The sequence below is a fragment of the Lingula anatina genome, chromosome 10, assembly GCF_051362555.1.
Source record: "Lingula anatina isolate TDL-2025a chromosome 10, LinAna3.0, whole genome shotgun sequence".
NCBI lineage: Eukaryota > Metazoa > Brachiopoda > Lingulata > Lingulida > Lingulidae > Lingula > Lingula anatina.
Window position 1 is genome coordinate 1,860,552 of NC_141776.1, and position 16,907 is coordinate 1,877,458.

At 37.4% G+C, this 16,907-nt stretch overlaps 2 protein-coding genes across 2 annotated transcripts; both read right to left on the reverse strand.

Moving 5' to 3' along the window:
- Positions 1-2,006: 2,006 nt before the first annotated feature.
- Positions 2,007-3,521, reverse strand: LOC147759353 (uncharacterized). Its single transcript, XM_086996725.1, has 4 exons — positions 3,377-3,521; positions 2,806-2,933; positions 2,466-2,621; positions 2,007-2,151 (listed from the first exon to the last, which is right to left on the reverse strand). Exons 1-4 carry the CDS (start codon positions 3,461-3,463, stop codon positions 2,103-2,105), a joined length of 420 nt encoding a protein of 139 aa, XP_086852851.1. The 5' UTR covers positions 3,464-3,521; the 3' UTR covers positions 2,007-2,102.
- A 2,635-nt stretch (positions 3,522-6,156) lies between these two features.
- LOC147759354 (uncharacterized) lies at positions 6,157-15,145 on the reverse strand. The gene is made up of 4 exons (XM_086997396.1): positions 14,931-15,145; positions 11,882-12,004; positions 11,613-11,745; positions 6,157-6,301 (listed from the first exon to the last, which is right to left on the reverse strand). Exons 1-4 carry the CDS (start codon positions 15,019-15,021, stop codon positions 6,157-6,159), a joined length of 492 nt encoding a protein of 163 aa, XP_086853522.1. The 5' UTR covers positions 15,022-15,145.
- Between the last annotated feature and the right edge of the window lie 1,762 nt (positions 15,146-16,907).

Consider the following 16,907-nt stretch of genomic DNA (forward strand, 5'->3'; position numbering starts at 1 on the left):
TACGAACAGAAATTTAATTAATCAGTGAAGATAGTAAGGCACCTTTCCAAAATGAATTAACATAAAACCTACATGTTACGCTATAAATACCAGTCCCACGTGGAAATGAAGGCATCTGGACAACAGCACATGAACCAAAAATTATTATGGAAATATTTTAGCAATTGTCAAGATATAAACCCACGTCTTCATTCTGAAGATTGTGTCTTTTGTTACTGCATCTGTCGATACTGTAATTTTGTCGTTGACCAAATTTAAAAGTAAACATAGTTTTGATTTGGTTCGTAGAAATACATGGTCGCCAAACAGTATGCTAAAACAGAGGTCGTAAACAAACATCGCTTTTCATATAGCCAAATAAGTGATTTATATCATCCACAGCGTCATGCGGGTTTCCATCATTTTTAATTCTGACGTCCTGTATCAGAGTAGCACTGATTTTAAATGGGTGATGCAAATAGAATAGCTATAAGAAGCCTTCTTTGGTTGAATATTTGGCTGTCTAGACCTCGTCTAGGTTTTTAGGCATGCACAACACTCGCACACACGCACACACACACGAGAGAGAGAAATAGGGAGAGAGAGCGTGAGTGAGAGGGGGGGTGAGGAAAGCTTGACCGATGTTACAGATGTATTTATTTGTTTAAGTGTTATTTACTAGAATTAAATCGTGGCCTCTTTGCAACCCCACAAATTAAAACGTCTGCACTATGTTGTTTGGGAATTATATATAAAATAGTCTTTTCAGACGTAAAATCTACGTATTTTGGCACTGTCACAATTATTTCATTTTAACATCAAAATTTAATTCATTTTAGTACAAGGATTCACAATAAAAGCGGCCGCCATCGGCCAAATTTCGAACATCATACTTGAGTTTGTCATTTTATTGCTTCTTTCTCGGCATCGTATTGAACTTTTCGATCAAGGAGACATAAATGGTGTCTGCTGACAAATTCGCCTCCAGGATAATCAATACGGCTTAACAAGCATCGCTTTTCACATAGTCATGTATTGGAGGTTATTTCATATCTACCAAAACGCCGTACGAGTTTTCATTACTTTTTTATTTCGACGCCCTGGGTCAAAGTAGCGCTGAAGTAAACTGGGTGATGCAGTATTAACAAACTATTGACAACATTTAGTTTAAGTGATTTTTATTCTGAAGAGTGAGGGAAAAAATGCTGACCAAAAGTGCACAAAAAGTGTCAGGTGGACATTTTTTTTACAAAATTAATTCCATAAATAGTAGTTACCCTGCCTTATTAAAATGCTCAAAATATACGAATTGAAATATATCAACTGAATGAGCATGGGTATCATTTTATAATCCTCATTTCAGTTTCGTGCGACAAGTATGGCTGCTGGAATGGCGGAACGTGTTTAGCTTTTGTTTTAAATTTTTGACCATTGTTTATTTGTCCCAAGGGTTACTACGGAACATTGTGAGAAAAAGGTAATCCGTGTCTTTCTAATACTGCATATATTGTAGTATTGAACTAGAAAAGCACTCCGAGAGCGCAGACATCCGCCAAGGCAGTGATTGTTTTATTATTATTGATTATTGATTGATTAATAATCCGGATCACCACCATATTAATCATCTCTTCCTTGGCCCACTTCTGACAGTTGCTGAAAATTTCATCAAAATCGATCCATAACTTTAATTTTTGAGTTATGTTGATAACAGTCAAACAGGGATGTAAACATATAACCTCCTTGGCGGTGGTAAAAATAACAACTAATAGCTCTTAGTTGTGAAGCATGCAGCGAAAGAAATTGCACAGTAAATTTACCAACGCAAAATTTGATGCTGGAAGATAGTAACCAGAACCAGTAATAGTAACCTCTGTAGACTGATATCAAGCCATATGGTTGTGCATGTAGATATCTTTTTTTTAGCTATAAAATCATATTCAAACATGTGGAACTCATGAAAACACGTCCTATGGCTCTGCACCTCTGTTTATTAATTATAGTTCAACTAAAAAATTCAGGTGATTAGATGGACGTTATGAAAACACGTCATGAAATTACGTTCATTAAGGCGGTTTAAATGTTCTTTTGCAGGCGAGTGCCAACGTATATTTTTTTTCAGTTCATCACATATTACCTACTATAAGTTTGTCACATAAGTATGGTCCAGGGCATCTGTAAATATAATATAATATAATATAATATAATATAATATAATATAATATAATGAAATGTAATGTAATGTATTGTAATGTAATGTTATATATTTTTTGCAGATTCGTATTTATTTTTTCTTTCTCTTCTACATGAATATACAATAAGTAAGATCAGTAGACATGATAATAAAATTAATCGATTAGCCTAAGTATTGAGCATGCTAGACGTGCCAGGCATCAGAGCCGCTTAAGCCGAGCGTAACTTGGCGTTGATTCGATCTGTTCAGTTTGATCTAGGTAAAGGAACAGGGTCTTCAATGAGTTAGAACGTACCTATCACTGCCAAAGGCTTGATAACAAACCAGGTGGTGTCCGCGCTGTGCAGTGGTCGGGGTCCAGGTTATGTTAACCGAGGCCATGGTACGACTTTCGGTAACCATTGCACCCACATTAGCACCGGTTGGTGGAACGACGATGATGTCATTTATTCTACATGTGTGGAAAGAAGTGGACGTTATGGATATAATATATCCATGGGTGTGGATTATGTACATGTCATGTCGATACACAGATTTCGTTGACAACTGACGTCTTAACTACATGATATTTTAAATAAATGTCCACCGTAGGCTGATAGAACAAGGAAGCAAAGTGCTTGCAGGTGCATACATACCCACTGGGATAAGTTGCTATTAGGTTTTTGGTGAAGGTTTGCCCAGCACGTAGGTTTTTTGTCTGTGGCGGAGTTGTAAAGGTTGGCGGGTTGCTGCAATTACAGCCATCCTTTATGCGAGCAAGATACTGAAATAACCCAGTTATTTTCACTCATTATAAAACATTAATTTGTGACAAATGAGAATTTCAGAAACACATACGTCGCCTTAAAATAAATAAATAAATAAATAAATAAATAAATATTTCATGTATGTCTGTGGCAGTAAAAGAAGCAAAGTCAGTCTCTGAATATGTAGCGACATTAAGCAAGCAACATGGTTCATAAAAGGGCATTAAATATGTAACGATCTGTCCTACAAACGGACATGCGTAAGTGGGGCATAATGTCTCTTGTGGAAACAAAAGGAGGTTCATTCTGTTTGATAATTAGGTAGACAATACTACAGGGAACAGCTACGCCATGGGGTCGTCAATGCTTATAGGGTTAACCACACAGTCCTTTTCAAATTTTTATGCTCGCCAATGTTTTCATTTTTTTAAATTAAAACATTCATGTTAACATTCCTAACCTGCAGCGGGACCTTCGACAATGGAGTTGTTTCGTCTTTCTGTACTCCACCCTGTGTTATGTTTGTTGCTGGGAAATCTTCCAACATTATTGCTACTGGATATAACCCACTACGGTAAAGATTTCGCTTAGAAGACGGGATAATAAGGGTGCAGTTCTGAAATTAATTGATATTTTACTATTGACAGCTATTTCACTGTTGACACTATTGTAAGTTATAAGGTAGTCAGAAATCCAAAATACGAGTAAGTTTCACTGTTGACACACTCTACTGTAAGTCGAAGTTGCCCAAAAATACAAAAGAAACGCTGTCTTCATTGTTGACACACTCTATTGTAAGTCGGAGTTGCCCAAAAATTAAAAAGAAATACTGTTTTCATTGTTGACACACTCTATTGTAAGCTATAAGTTACTCAGAAATCCAAAAATCGAGTAAGCCTAAGTTGGTCACTTCTACTGTAGTAGTGTTAAATTACGTCAGGTATGGCGATTTCATTGGGTAATACTGTTTGAGATTGTCCAAATATAAGTATAGCAGAATACGGTTTTGTAAAAAAAATCAATATTTTGGCTTTGCCTTCATAGAGGATTTTGAAATTATGTATACAAGAGGCGGATATTACGCCTCGTAAACTGAGCTACAGCATGTGCTACAGCATCAATAGTTTGGCGCAAACATATAGTGCAAAACAGAGAAACATCGGTATAGACAGGCTGGTGAACCTATTTTCATTTCGAAGTCGCAAAAAAGGGGGGAAATGAAATAAAATGATCTGAAATAATATTCCATATTGAATGTCAAGGCTGTATTAAAAACCCATTGAAAGCGGTGGCGAGAATGTAAAACAAGTTCATAAGTTTAAGGTATTTGGCACTGGATTGACTAACCCGGAGAAAAGACTGAGTCAAAAAAGGTAAGGCAATTCCTTTACTTTGTAAAGAAATTGAAAGCTTAAACCAGATGTTTGTCTATTAAAACGGTATTTTACACACACACACACACGCGACTGCGCGCACGCACAGACGCACGCACACACACACACACACACACACACACACACATACATAGTATGTTTATGTCGATTAGTAGAAAAAGAGAAAGACAGAGAGAAAGTTTACGTACTGGATACAAAGTTGACCCCGGCAGTCTCCCACAGATTTGGCCGCACTCAGGATAACCTTTTGCCCAGCGACATCTTACAATATCCCCATCTACATCAACATTCGGGATGTCAAATTGATAGCCACATGTAACATCCATGCTATTGAAAATAAAAATAACGATAACGATCATTTCAATTAAAGTTGATCAACATGCTTTTAACGAGTTCTTCAGCGGATTGTATTGACGCTTCCTTTGGATTTATATTATACTTAGGTGTCAAAAATCAAGCGGTGATCCGTGAGAATTTATTTGCACTATATGCACTATAAAGTGACTTACTCTTGGATTCAAATTAACCAATTACCTTCCAATAAATGGTTAGCGTATCTACACTGAAAGCCTTCACCAACATTACTTGAAGTCTTTTACTTCCTCCCAAAATGTTTTGCGTTACTATGAAAGCAAGGGACTAGTTTATGGCCAGTTGTGTACAACTGACGTCGAAGCTAGTTTCGTAAAACACTTACTTACTCCTCAAGATAAAATGACAAAAAGCATGATAAAACTTTGCCGATAAGAAATTAACATAAACTGAGACCCAGGGGGAACCCAAAGGGAGTGCCCTTTGGAGAGTTAAAATATACCTGCAGGGGCGAATCTAGGCTTATTTGAAGGGGGGTCCGCGGATTTGGTATATCGTTTAGAACTATGATTCAGCTACTCAAAATTCTAATTTCAAGGGGGATCTTCCTGACCACCCCCTATATCCGCCACTGCATCCGGAAACAGTTTGCTTTGACATATTTGATCCGTCGGATGTAAAATGAAAGACCGTGCAGAACAAGCTGGTCTGCGGACTAACAGATGCTGGGATCAAATATGGCTGACCAACATTAAAGCAGAGCCGACTAATCCGCTGATGGTCTCCCAGCCTCCACATGCACCGTCCCTGCAGTAGTCTTGCAATAAACACACCGAGGCATGATTTAATCAGTTTGATTGCACGTGCGGAGGCGGGGGACCATCGGCAGATTAGTCGGCTCCTCTTTAATATCGGGTCGGACACATTTAGTCTGCTGATCAGTAGGTTCGCGGATTATCTGTTCTGAATGCTCTCTAATTAGACTGTAGTGTGAACCCCTCCAAAGGTAGATACCGGGAATAAAACTTACGTGTTATGCAAATGAGATCTCACGGTCACTGTACACAAATCTAGGAGAAAATACAACGTATCTTTCTGTTTAATTTTTAATAATTTCAAATAATTTTAGAGCCCGTTTTTTCAATATGACAAGCAGATTATTCTTTTCAGAACTGCATTCTGTGTGTTTTCATTCGGCTTATTTATGAAATGTACAGGACAAAAGCTCGGATTTTCTTTTAGACGTTCAGAGATGCAAATCTTACTGTAGAACTCAAACACATATTCTTCAACGCTAACACCTTTTAAAAGTTTCAAACGTAACTTAATTTTGCAGAAATCTAGTAAAATCATGTAGCCATATGTAATATCCACAAATCGTGGATTTTCCCAGTATACAGTTTTACTCAGTGTTAACGTGGGCGAAATGCTGAAATTGAGTCAATGGTATAAAAGCCTGTGATTATACATGTAGTTAAGGAAAGCAATATTAAATAATCAATTTCAGATTATCTGCAGAACGTGAACGCTGTACTTACTCAGCAAGGGATTTGCTTGCGGTTGCAGGGCTTGCATTTGGTTTTCCCGTGTCGTTTCGGATACCAGCATTATATTCGGTTGCAATTCTCCAACCTTTTCTAGACCCTATTGCCAGCTGTACCCAGCAACAGTCGGAATAGCTGAGGTGTTTAAAATGTGTAATAACGAGACACGTAAATGCATGCATGCATCTGTTGGATTCAATAAATAATTTGCCTTAAAACGGCGGAGTAATATTCTGCATCATTTAGGCCATGAGCTGTAATAATAATAATAATAATAATAATAAAACACTTCTTTAAAACCGCGCTACACATGCGTCTCAGCGCTGTTTACATAATAATATAAACTCCACAGATAAATTAAAGCCAGTATAGACTAAAAAACAGGATACTTAAAAATTTTAAAAAACTAAAAAGATGCTATGAATTAAAGTATTCTTTAAATAAAAAAGTTTTTAAATTCTTCTTAAAACAGTAATATGAGTCATCCAGAGACACATTAGATCTTGTGATAAAATTAGACAATAAAATCCTGTACACTTTGTTGGTACCAAAAAGGGACGAACTATCATAGTGATTTCTTTTAGTAAGGCATATGTCTATTTTGTCCAAACATGTGTGATAGCATTCTATTGCACAACTTATATTACCCCAACCCGCCAGCGACAAGTGTTAACCTATTATTATTATTATTTCTAAATGCGTATAGGTGCCTGACGTTTGTTGTATGTATTTAAATGCTGAACACTGTTTTTACAGCGAATTGTAGAATTTTCGGACTATCGTTACCGACAGGATGTAATGAAAGCATAAAGAAACTATTAAAGTTAATATCGCACCATCATCTTGATGTTCGATTGTTCATTACTTACGGAAAAGATTAAATAGACATCAATAATAATAATAATAATAATGTAACGAACTTTATCAAAATATGAAGAAAATGTGTGTTAAAGTAAAAATGATAGTTGTTTTTCTGTCTTTAGTTAACTAGCGAATTTCCCCAACTTGTTTTTTAGAAATATATTCTAATAGATTTCCTCGCAAGGTCTGCTTACTCAAGGATGAATTAATTCAATTTTATTTTTGGTCAACAGTGAAATACACCTCTATATTGGTTTTGGGTGTAAAGTGTTATGCTTTTGAACAAAATTTGGAGCCTCGAGCGTCTTTTGTAGAAAATAATGTAGGAAAGGAAGAATGAACAACATAAAAGCAAACTATAAATAACACAACCATCGTTAAAATATTTTGTATGCACGTTTGGATAAAATGTAGAATACTTCCCATTTTCAAACCCAGGCCTACCCAACTACCAGACTCGGCACCTAAGGATCCTGAATAAACCGGTATATCGGACCACACTACCCGTTTTCAAGGTGTGTGTCAGATCGCATTTCGGAGTATAATACCCCAGAACAAATTTTGTAGCACGACTGCGGGCTCATCCACGCTCGGCTGAACAACCTTAAACTGTACTCTTACTTTAGAGTATTCTATTTTATTGTCTCTATGGGGATATATGGGGACTTTACGACATTCGGTTTGAATGTTTTAACCACTTTTGATAGGGCTTTTTGCATTGTATTAGATTAATGTGACAGTCTAAGGTTCATCTAGGTGGCTTTCAAATTTATGCACCCGGTTTTAAAATCATATAGCGATTTTACGACAATCGTTTACTATCCAAACAAGGTGACAGCTGAGCATGCCAGGGCTCATCCTGTCGGTGTTCTGGCTGATACTCCGAAATGCGATCTGACACACACCTTGAAAACGGGTGGTGTGGTCGGATATACCGGTTAATTCAGGATCCTTAGGTGCTGAGTCTGGTAGTTGGGTAGGCCTGAAACCATACCCATGAGATATGATCTAGTGAAATAAATTGGCAAATAATAATTGTTGAACGAGAACAATTTATACTGCTTTTTAAGAGTGTGAGATATTTTAGATATACATTGTATCTAGGTATATAACGCAAGCAAAGTCGCTAAGCCCATTTTCTTGATGCCAAAAGGTTACATGTAAAGCTCTGTTTTCGTCTTTCAGCATTTTAGAAACCTCGACTGATTTAACCCTCATCCACAAGGAAATGGAACCCCACGTAAACCCTGAAACTGGGCCTTGGAGGCCCGGTGTACCATGAAAATCTGACTCCCCTAAAATGTGACTCCCCAGTCAGATTTTCATAATGAAAATGTGACTCCCCCTATGAAATTTTGACTACCCCCCCCCCCCAAAAAAAAAAAAAAAAAAACATTGATAATTCTCATTTAATTTGAGTAAATGACTATGATCTTGTACCTTGTAGTATGCTAAATGGAGGACACATTGGCACATTTTGTTAGTGTGCAGGTGAAAATTTTCATGAAAAAATAAAAAGAATTAAAGATTTTTATTTAACCACCCAAGGACTCACCTATGAAAAAGCTTTTTATTTGACATTCGATGACCATTTCAACATCTTTCTTTTTTGGATACTTTATGAAGTTTATATTGGAAGTACTTGAAAGTTTGATGGTAAAAAAATTTGGTGAACAAAAAACACATGAAAAATGATAAAAATTAAGATTTATATTCTATCACCCAATGATTCCCCTTTGAAAAAACTATTTATTTGTTATTTGATGATCATTCTGACATCTTTTCTTTTAGGATACTTTATGAAGAATATATTGGAAATATTTGAAAGTTTGAATGGAAAAAATACTGGGTGAAAATATATGAAAAACATTTATGAAAATCTTCATTTTCATATGCATGGAATTTGGACTCCTATGGACTCCCATTAGTGAAAGGCATGATTTTATATTTGCTGTTGTTTTTCCCAATTTTTCCCAAAGCTGAATGAAAAATGGGGATTGATGATTTTAAATGGATAATGAATTTGCATTTATGTACCCATAGGATTTTGACTCCCCTAGTCTTTCAAATATTTCCAATATAATCTTCATAAAGTAAAAGTTACGGAAAGGTGTTGAAATTATCATCAAATATTGAACAGATAGCTTTTTCATAGGGGAGTTATTGGGTGATAAAATGCATATTTTAATTTTTTTTTTTTCATGTTTTCTTTTTAGTTTTTTACCCAATAATTTACCATCAAACTTTCAAATATTTCCAATTGTTCTTATAAAGTAAAAGTAAAGGAAATATGTTGAAATGATCATCAAATATTAAATAGATGGCTTTTTCACAGGGGAGTCACTGGATGATAAAATGCACATATTTAATTTTTATATTTTTCATGTTTTCTTTTTAGTTTTTTCACCCAATAGTTTACCATCAAAATTTCAAAAAATTCCAATTTAATCTAATTAAAGTAAATTTAAAGGAAAAATGTAGAAATGATAATCCAATATAAAATAAATAGCTTTTTCCTAAGAGAGACAATGGGCGGTTGACTGCACATTTTTAATTTTCTTATTTTTTTCTTGAACATTTTCACCTGCAAACTAAAAAAAAGTGCCAATGTATCCGCAATTTTACATACTACAAGATTACAGTCATATACTCAAATAAAATAAGATTTTTGAAGTTTTGTGGAGGGGGAGTCAAATGTTCATTGGGAGAGTCAGATGTTCATTATAAAAATCTGACTGGGGGAGTCAGATTTTCATGTTACACCGGTCGATTGCGCGCTTTACCTCCACCTGGGTGAGTATACACTGTGTATGGAACATGCGGAAAAATCTCTTTTTTTCTCAAAATGGAAAGTTTTGTAGAGCTAGCGCAGTCTATCAGGTATGTAATAATGATAGATTTAAATTGATATCTGCATATCAGGTGACCAAGGTGACCGATTACTCACATATAATAATTTCTCCAGGTCTTGAATCTTTCACAGGCAGATTTCTATTCTATTCTATATACTTGACATTGTTTGAACAAAGCTCCACACAAATGTACAACCTTATATACACATGCTCCCATGTGGAAGTAAAATTATCAAGGGACGGGCGTCAAAGGCCCGGTTTCCAGGAAATAGGACTAACTTTTGGAAAAGTTAATTTCTACATAGGGTGTAAATTATTTCAAAACTAATTATATATCCATTGATGGGGTATAAGTTGCTTAAGGATTACATGAAAGGAACAGGCTCAAAACCTCATGTGAACGAAAAGAGAGCAAAAGAAACATGGGTCCGGGCCTGCGAGGCCTCTGAAAGGTGGGAGAGGGTTAACGAAGATGTAGTCGTGAAATTCGAGACTACATCGAGGTCAATCCCAGTTTTCCCAGAGACGCTACGCAGAAATGTCGAGTGACGCGAACATTGCCGAAAATCAGAGGTGTGGGTCATGGGCTAATTTGTTAATGTGCATGATACATTGTGACGTTGTTGTGTTAATATTTTTAATGAAGCTAATTTATGTTGTTTAATTTATATGATCAATTACCGTATGTGCTTGCATACGTGTATAATGTAAACGAAGTGCGGGTCTGCACAGGGTATTTAACAAATGTTAAAGTTTGTTTTAAAGTTATGTTATTTGTTTGTAATATATTGTATTCATAGTGGAATTCGTTGTTTTTTTTTTTTTTTTTTTTTTGGCTGCGCTTGTCCGTAACAACATATATTTGAGGATTTGCCTGTGACATACGCTCTGCAAGTGGAACTATTGATAATGAACAACAGACGGACTCTCGCTTTTTCATAAACCTATTGATTACTTACTTTGCGTCAACCGCTAACCTTGGCTGCTTTCTGATCAAGAAGTTATTTTTTACAATAACCGTAATTCTCGTATGTACGCAATACGTTATATTTGATCAATTCGCTAGAATTGTCATATATAAACCGTTATAATAAATGAAACACTTTGATCAGTTCTTATGAAAACTGTGGGTTAAAGGGCCCCCAAGGTAAAAATTTTTTGTAAAGCCATTTATTTCACTTGTTACCTACCAGGACCAGGTGGTTTTAAAACAACTGGGAAAAGAAATTTTGATGAGAGAGCCCACAAATCCCCTGTCAATCAATCCACGTGTAGATACACCTATATACAATATGTCTTAGTATAAGGCACAGTGTTATATTACATTTCGTTTGTCCATATTGAAGCAATAATGCATGATGTCTAACAGCATAATCACCATCAATTTGAATATCATGTTGTGGACGAAAAGAAAATGTAATTGAATATAATTGGGCTTCTAGCACATGTCTTAGCATACAAAATGAAATATTTACAAAAATGGAAAAAGGTTGGCACATTTTTTTTTATTTTTTACTCACCAACATTACCTGTTGTAAAATACAAAATTAAATATTCACTAAAAAAAGTCTGCGCACTGATTACACACTAATATTTCAGCTCACCAACTGTGCGCTTCTGTCTGTTTGTGCCAGATACTAGTAACCTATACCAATGAATGATGTACATGTATGAAGGCTTATTGACCACGAAATGGTTGGGTAATGGTGGAGGACAAACAGACATAGACTTACCCAAACGAAAACACACCAGAGTGTGGCAGAGTGTAATGAAACTCATTTTTCCCGAATTGCCAGTTGTCAATTGGGTCTACTACGCCTATGCCATAGTATCTATAAGGAGCAATGTCCACTTGGGTTCCGCAGCCTAAAGTTAAAGATAAGGGGGGATAGCTAAATGTGCTATTGTGATGTCACAACTTGGAGCTGTCCCCTGAACAAACTAGACTCAACAATGCTGAAATAATGCGGATTATCTGTGAGCATCAGAGAACTATACCTACCAGAGAAACACCTCCAAGTCCCATACATTTCAGAAGGTTGTTCTACATTAGCCATCAGGCAGGTATTCTCACAGTCATCAGCGTCATTATGCAATCTCCAGGCATATTTCCAAGCACAGGTCACTTGAATAAAGGGAAGCAAACCAGAAAACTTATAAAGATATTAGTATTCCAGTAGGCATAGTGACATTGGATCAATGTTGAAAACAGGTTGGGCCGTTGATCTACCTAAATTCAACGTCATATCAACGTTGATCCAACCAAACGCCGTCATGATGTGACGTTGACTCAACGTAGTTGTTTGGTCGTCGACATGGATCGTGATTTAAAATATTAATTATTAAAAACGTGATGATTTGTTTATATAAAGGTTGTTCTATGACACAATGTATTTAAATGATTTTACGGCAGCTGCAAGGTATACCGCGTATGTTCCCATGGGTAATAATTAGTTCTTGCCTATCAACATCAATAACAGTACTCCATAATCCACCTATTGTTCATTAATTCCTGAAAAGATTAAACAGATATCAATACTGTAAAGAACTTTATCAATATATGAAAAACGGTGTTTTAAAGTAAAAGTGATAGTTGTTTTGTGTCTTTAGTGAAATAGTGAATTTTCGTTACTTGTTATTCAGAAATACATTGAAGACATTCCAATAAACTCCCTCGCAAGGTCAGCTAACATAAAAATGAATAATATATATATATATATATATATATATATATATATATATATATATATATATATATATATATATATATAAAGCTTAACCGTGGAAACTTTTCAACGGTCTCTAAATAAAATTAATCAGTTTTTTATATTTTATTGGGGATATTTTTTTTCTTTTCATTTAAGTACATTTTTGTATATCTACCTCAGTAATGTCATATTATTTCCCTTTATCGTCCGAAAATTTCAGGGAAATATTCTATTTACTTTGAGTTACAGCCTGTTGACTGTCGATAGGTCTATCTGGCAATTTAGCCCACCTGGTCGTTGCACTGCGCAGAGAGATAGGGTGTTTTAATTACAAGCTGACACCTAAATTGCTCGAATAACTTAATTAACTAATCTATATATTCATGGAAAGCCGGTACTTTAACGCACCTTTCCAATACTGTCAAAGAAAGGTCTTAATTGTTTCCTTATGAATGATGCGGGGTGATATATACAGGTATATAAATATATATTAATTAAATTTCATATTCTGAAATAAAATGCATTTGCTCATTTAATTTCATAATGATTGTTTATGCTAGAAATAACGAAAAACCATTTCACATTATTTGTTCTTATCCTCTGAAAATTCCAGCAATATATCTTAAATATTTTATGGGTTACAGTATTCAAGCATTCTCTGAAATCCGAACTATTTTCTGGTTCGTTATCTACTACCACCCTAAAGTTAGAAAGAAAGAATGAAAAATATCTAAACCGTGCGCGTGTAGATCTATTGTTCAAATCCCAATTATATAACCACAACTGGGACTCGGTAAATTCTCCGAACTGCTCTTGTGGGAAACCTGAGACTATACGCCATTTTTTCTTCCAGTGCCCACGGAGGCAGTTGAAGTATCGTGATTTTCATTTGTCTATTCAGAATGTCCTGGGCGCTAACAATACAAATTTTAGAACGCAGCTTGATAAGATTTCTTTGTTTCTACACGGCCACAAAACTTTAACAACTGGACAGAATGATAAAATATTCGATATTGTCTCGACGTTTTTAATTGATAATGCTTAATGGCTTTTATAAGTTCACCCTCCCGACCCTCCTTCTCTTGATCAACTAATATATCACTTCCCGCATATATCGCCCGTGCCTTTCCCTGTAGTGCCCTTCCCTGTTGCTCTCCTTTACAACAATAAGTACTATTTAGTGTTATCATAACTATAATCATTACCTATATATAATCATATTTAAGTCATTTTGTTACTAGAATTACATTAACGCAAGCGAGCCCATAATGCTGTGGCGACGTGCCGCCTGCTCTAAATGTATTTTTTTTGTATATCTTGATTGTAGAAATAAATCTGTTTAAAAAAAAAAAAAAGTATGTTTACAGTCGACGGGTCTAACAGCATGACAATTTAACTCTCCTGGGCCCGGTTTCATAGGATAGCGCTATCCAACCTTGATGAAATCGGGCCCAGGTGGTTCTGAGTGCATATAAGCAGCAGAAGGGTGTTGGTAAAAATAAACTAAAACGTGTACCAGGCGTAACTGGCTGCACCTTTTCTTGGTCAATAGCATCTGGGGACAGACCAGGTTTTCCTCTAAACCTGATATTAGCATCCTTTCTGTTAGTGATATCCTCACTTCACGCTTCTTGTTCCTCAGCCTCTACAGGTGTGTCTACATGTACCTCATCATCGTCATCATCATCATCATCGACAGCGGCGTCTATTTCAGGCTCTGCATCAGAGTCATCTCTCCGACATGCTGATCTAGCTAACGGTATGTCTTCATCATATTCTTCATTTCTGAGTCACGAAACATTTGCAACTTAGCTCGTCTGTTTAGTGGTTAGCGTGCAAGACCATAAGGTAAGTACATGTATTTATGAATAGCACGGTTACCAATTGGGTTCGAGACCTACCTTTGATATAATCTTACCCCCCCCCCTTTCCACCCAGTAGCATTACTTGGGAGCCTTTGTCCTACGGACATTAAATCCTAGTAACGTTTGTCCCAGGACTTCCATTCCTAGCAATGCATGCCCTAGGACTTGCAATCCCAGGACCTCCAGTGCGCGGGCGGACTTGCGTTACTAAGACGTGCATTCCTACCACACCTACATGAGAACCCCATTAGGAATGTGTAGGATAACCTCGGAAATGGGTAACTGAGGGATGACCCTGCGTACAAAAATGGTCTCTTAAGCTATCTTTGCATCGTATGTGGAATACCATCACTGCGCAAACGTAGGTCTAGCATTGTTTTCTGACTCCACACACAGAGGCCTGCCTATCGTATGTTCAGGCCAAAGTGTGTGTTATTAACAACTAATTTACCTCTGAAAACAAAAACGTCCAACTTACCAACTGAAGCATTAGCCGGATCGGGCCTACAGCTGATCGTAGCAAATTTGAAGCGATACCCTGAAATGGTATAGATAGTTTGTCCCATCATTAACCCAAGCGAAAGTTTAAGTAAAGTGCAAACGTTAGACTGATTGACAGCGTGCTATAAAATCTAATTTAATGTACAAATGTGGATAGTAAAATTAATTCCTCACCAGATCGAGGACCCAATATGTATACATGTATGTCGTGTCGCTAATCTTAGATAAATGGTATCGACAGAGGTACAGCATATTTCTTTTGGGTTGTTGAATACTGAATGTCATATTTTTAAGTAGACCTAGGCCTGCAGAGCAAATAATTTCCCTATGTCATTCATTGTTTTGGGGGTAGTGTGAAGAGCGGGATTGATTTGCCAGTTCTCAAACAATAATTCCTCAACATATTTTAAATTAATTTTTGTGGTTGGTGAAGTACATACTTTCGGTAATTTATCACGGAGGAGACATAGATAACCTTTATTATATCTAAGTATTATTTCCTTCGTTTGCTATGAATCATGGGTATACATACCGGTCACGGGACTGTCGAACAGAACCAATGCGATGATGTAGAATTGCAGTGACCACATCGTAGATTAAATCGATTCTGCAACACATAAAAAAGAATAGAGTGGTAGTTATTCATAAATCTGGATTTACAGTTAGATTCACTCTTTAAAAAATCGACTAATGGGGACTTGTTTTCAAATTTGGACGGGTATTGTTAAAAAAAACTATGATAGGTGAAGCTCTCTATATGCAATGCTATTTTTTCCTGGGCATATACCCTATAAACATCCGTCTTCAAAACATCTAAAATATCTAAAAGAAAGTGTCTGAGTTTGTTTAATACCAGCTCCTTTTTCAACCAACACGTGTTTTATTCACGCGTGTATATTGTAACGCGCGGGGTTGCCGCGTCGGCGCACGACCCTGGACGCGACGTGGGAATAAGATGTTTAATCAGGGAAAGTAAATCCCGGTCCTTTGGACGCCTATGGTAGATAGCGACGACATCTTACGCCTGGGGACGGCGCGACGACTTTTACGGAACGCAACGCGTCTTCTTTGGCGCATAGCGATGACATCTTGCACCTGGGGACGGCGCGACGAAATCTTTGGAACGTAACGCGTCTTCTACAGTGTGGAGCGACGACTTCTTGCGCCTGGGGGCGGCGCGACAACTTCTTTTACTCAACGGTAGCGTGGCCTCTTCATGGTGAGCGCCTGTTCAGTTTCTTATTCTTCCGCCTGTTATACGAAATGGCGGAGGAGCTCGGAACGCAACCACGGCCTCAGTCACGGGAACGGAACCTGAATGAGATACACAGGCTGTACCCTAGGCCTGTGAACCCTGAAGTGGACACGGCGACACTCTCCACCAGCAATAGCTCACGGGTACGGTTCATGAACACACCAACTCAGTCCTAGCACATTTACCGCTCACGGGCAGCAGGATCGTAGGGGAACGCTGAGGCCTTCAATCCAATTTGTGGACATCATGACGGCTGTAAACTCCGCGGACCTGGCACCTGTGACCGTTAGCTCTGAAAGAGCAAGGTTAATCTTCCGTTGCTCGTTCCCCGCATTATCTACTCCCAGAGACCCGTCTGTCCCATGGGAAGTTCCTAGTCTCACCTTGGCGGGAGCGGAGGTTTCCAAAGGGAGCACCGTAATCGAGGGTTGGACGTCCTTCACCATTACTGTCTCTCTTCGCTTTCCGGTAGCTGCATACGAAGGCCACACGCCCGGCGGACCGAACTGAAACAAAATAGGAACGAAACACTGCCCCGACATTTACGGGGGAACTCTGCGCACTCGGGCTGCCATTTCCCTTCAGCTCCGAGCTGTCGACGGCGCCTTCTACATGACGTCTTGGACCCGGCCGGCCTTTCACCCAATCGTCCATGCCGCAGCGGCTTCCTATGCCAGGAACACTAAGCATCTGCAACCA

What these genes read in the sequence shown, in the direction of transcription:
- LOC147759353 (XM_086996725.1), bottom strand. Translation starts at nt 3,463, where the DNA reads ATGTTGGAAGATTTCCCAGCAACAAACATAACACAGGGTGGAGTACAG. An exon ending in TGTCGAAGGTCCCGCTGCAG is followed by an intron (nt 2,934 to 3,376) that starts GTTAGGAATGTT and finishes GGGTTATTTCAG; the next exon opens with TATCTTGCTCGCATAAAGGA. An exon ending in ATAGCAACTTATCCCAGTGG is followed by an intron (nt 2,622 to 2,805) that starts GTATGTATGCAC and finishes CCACACATGTAG; the next exon opens with AATAAATGACATCATCGTCG.
- LOC147759354 (XM_086997396.1), bottom strand. Translation starts at nt 15,021, where the DNA reads ATGATGGGACAAACTATCTATACCATTTCAGGGTATCGCTTCAAATTT. An exon ending in TCCGGCTAATGCTTCAGTTG is followed by an intron (nt 12,005 to 14,930) that starts GTAAGTTGGACG and finishes CCTTTATTCAAG; the next exon opens with TGACCTGTGCTTGGAAATAT. An exon ending in TCTGGTGTGTTTTCGTTTGG is followed by an intron (nt 6,302 to 11,612) that starts GTAAGTCTATGT and finishes TAAACACCTCAG; the next exon opens with CTATTCCGACTGTTGCTGGG.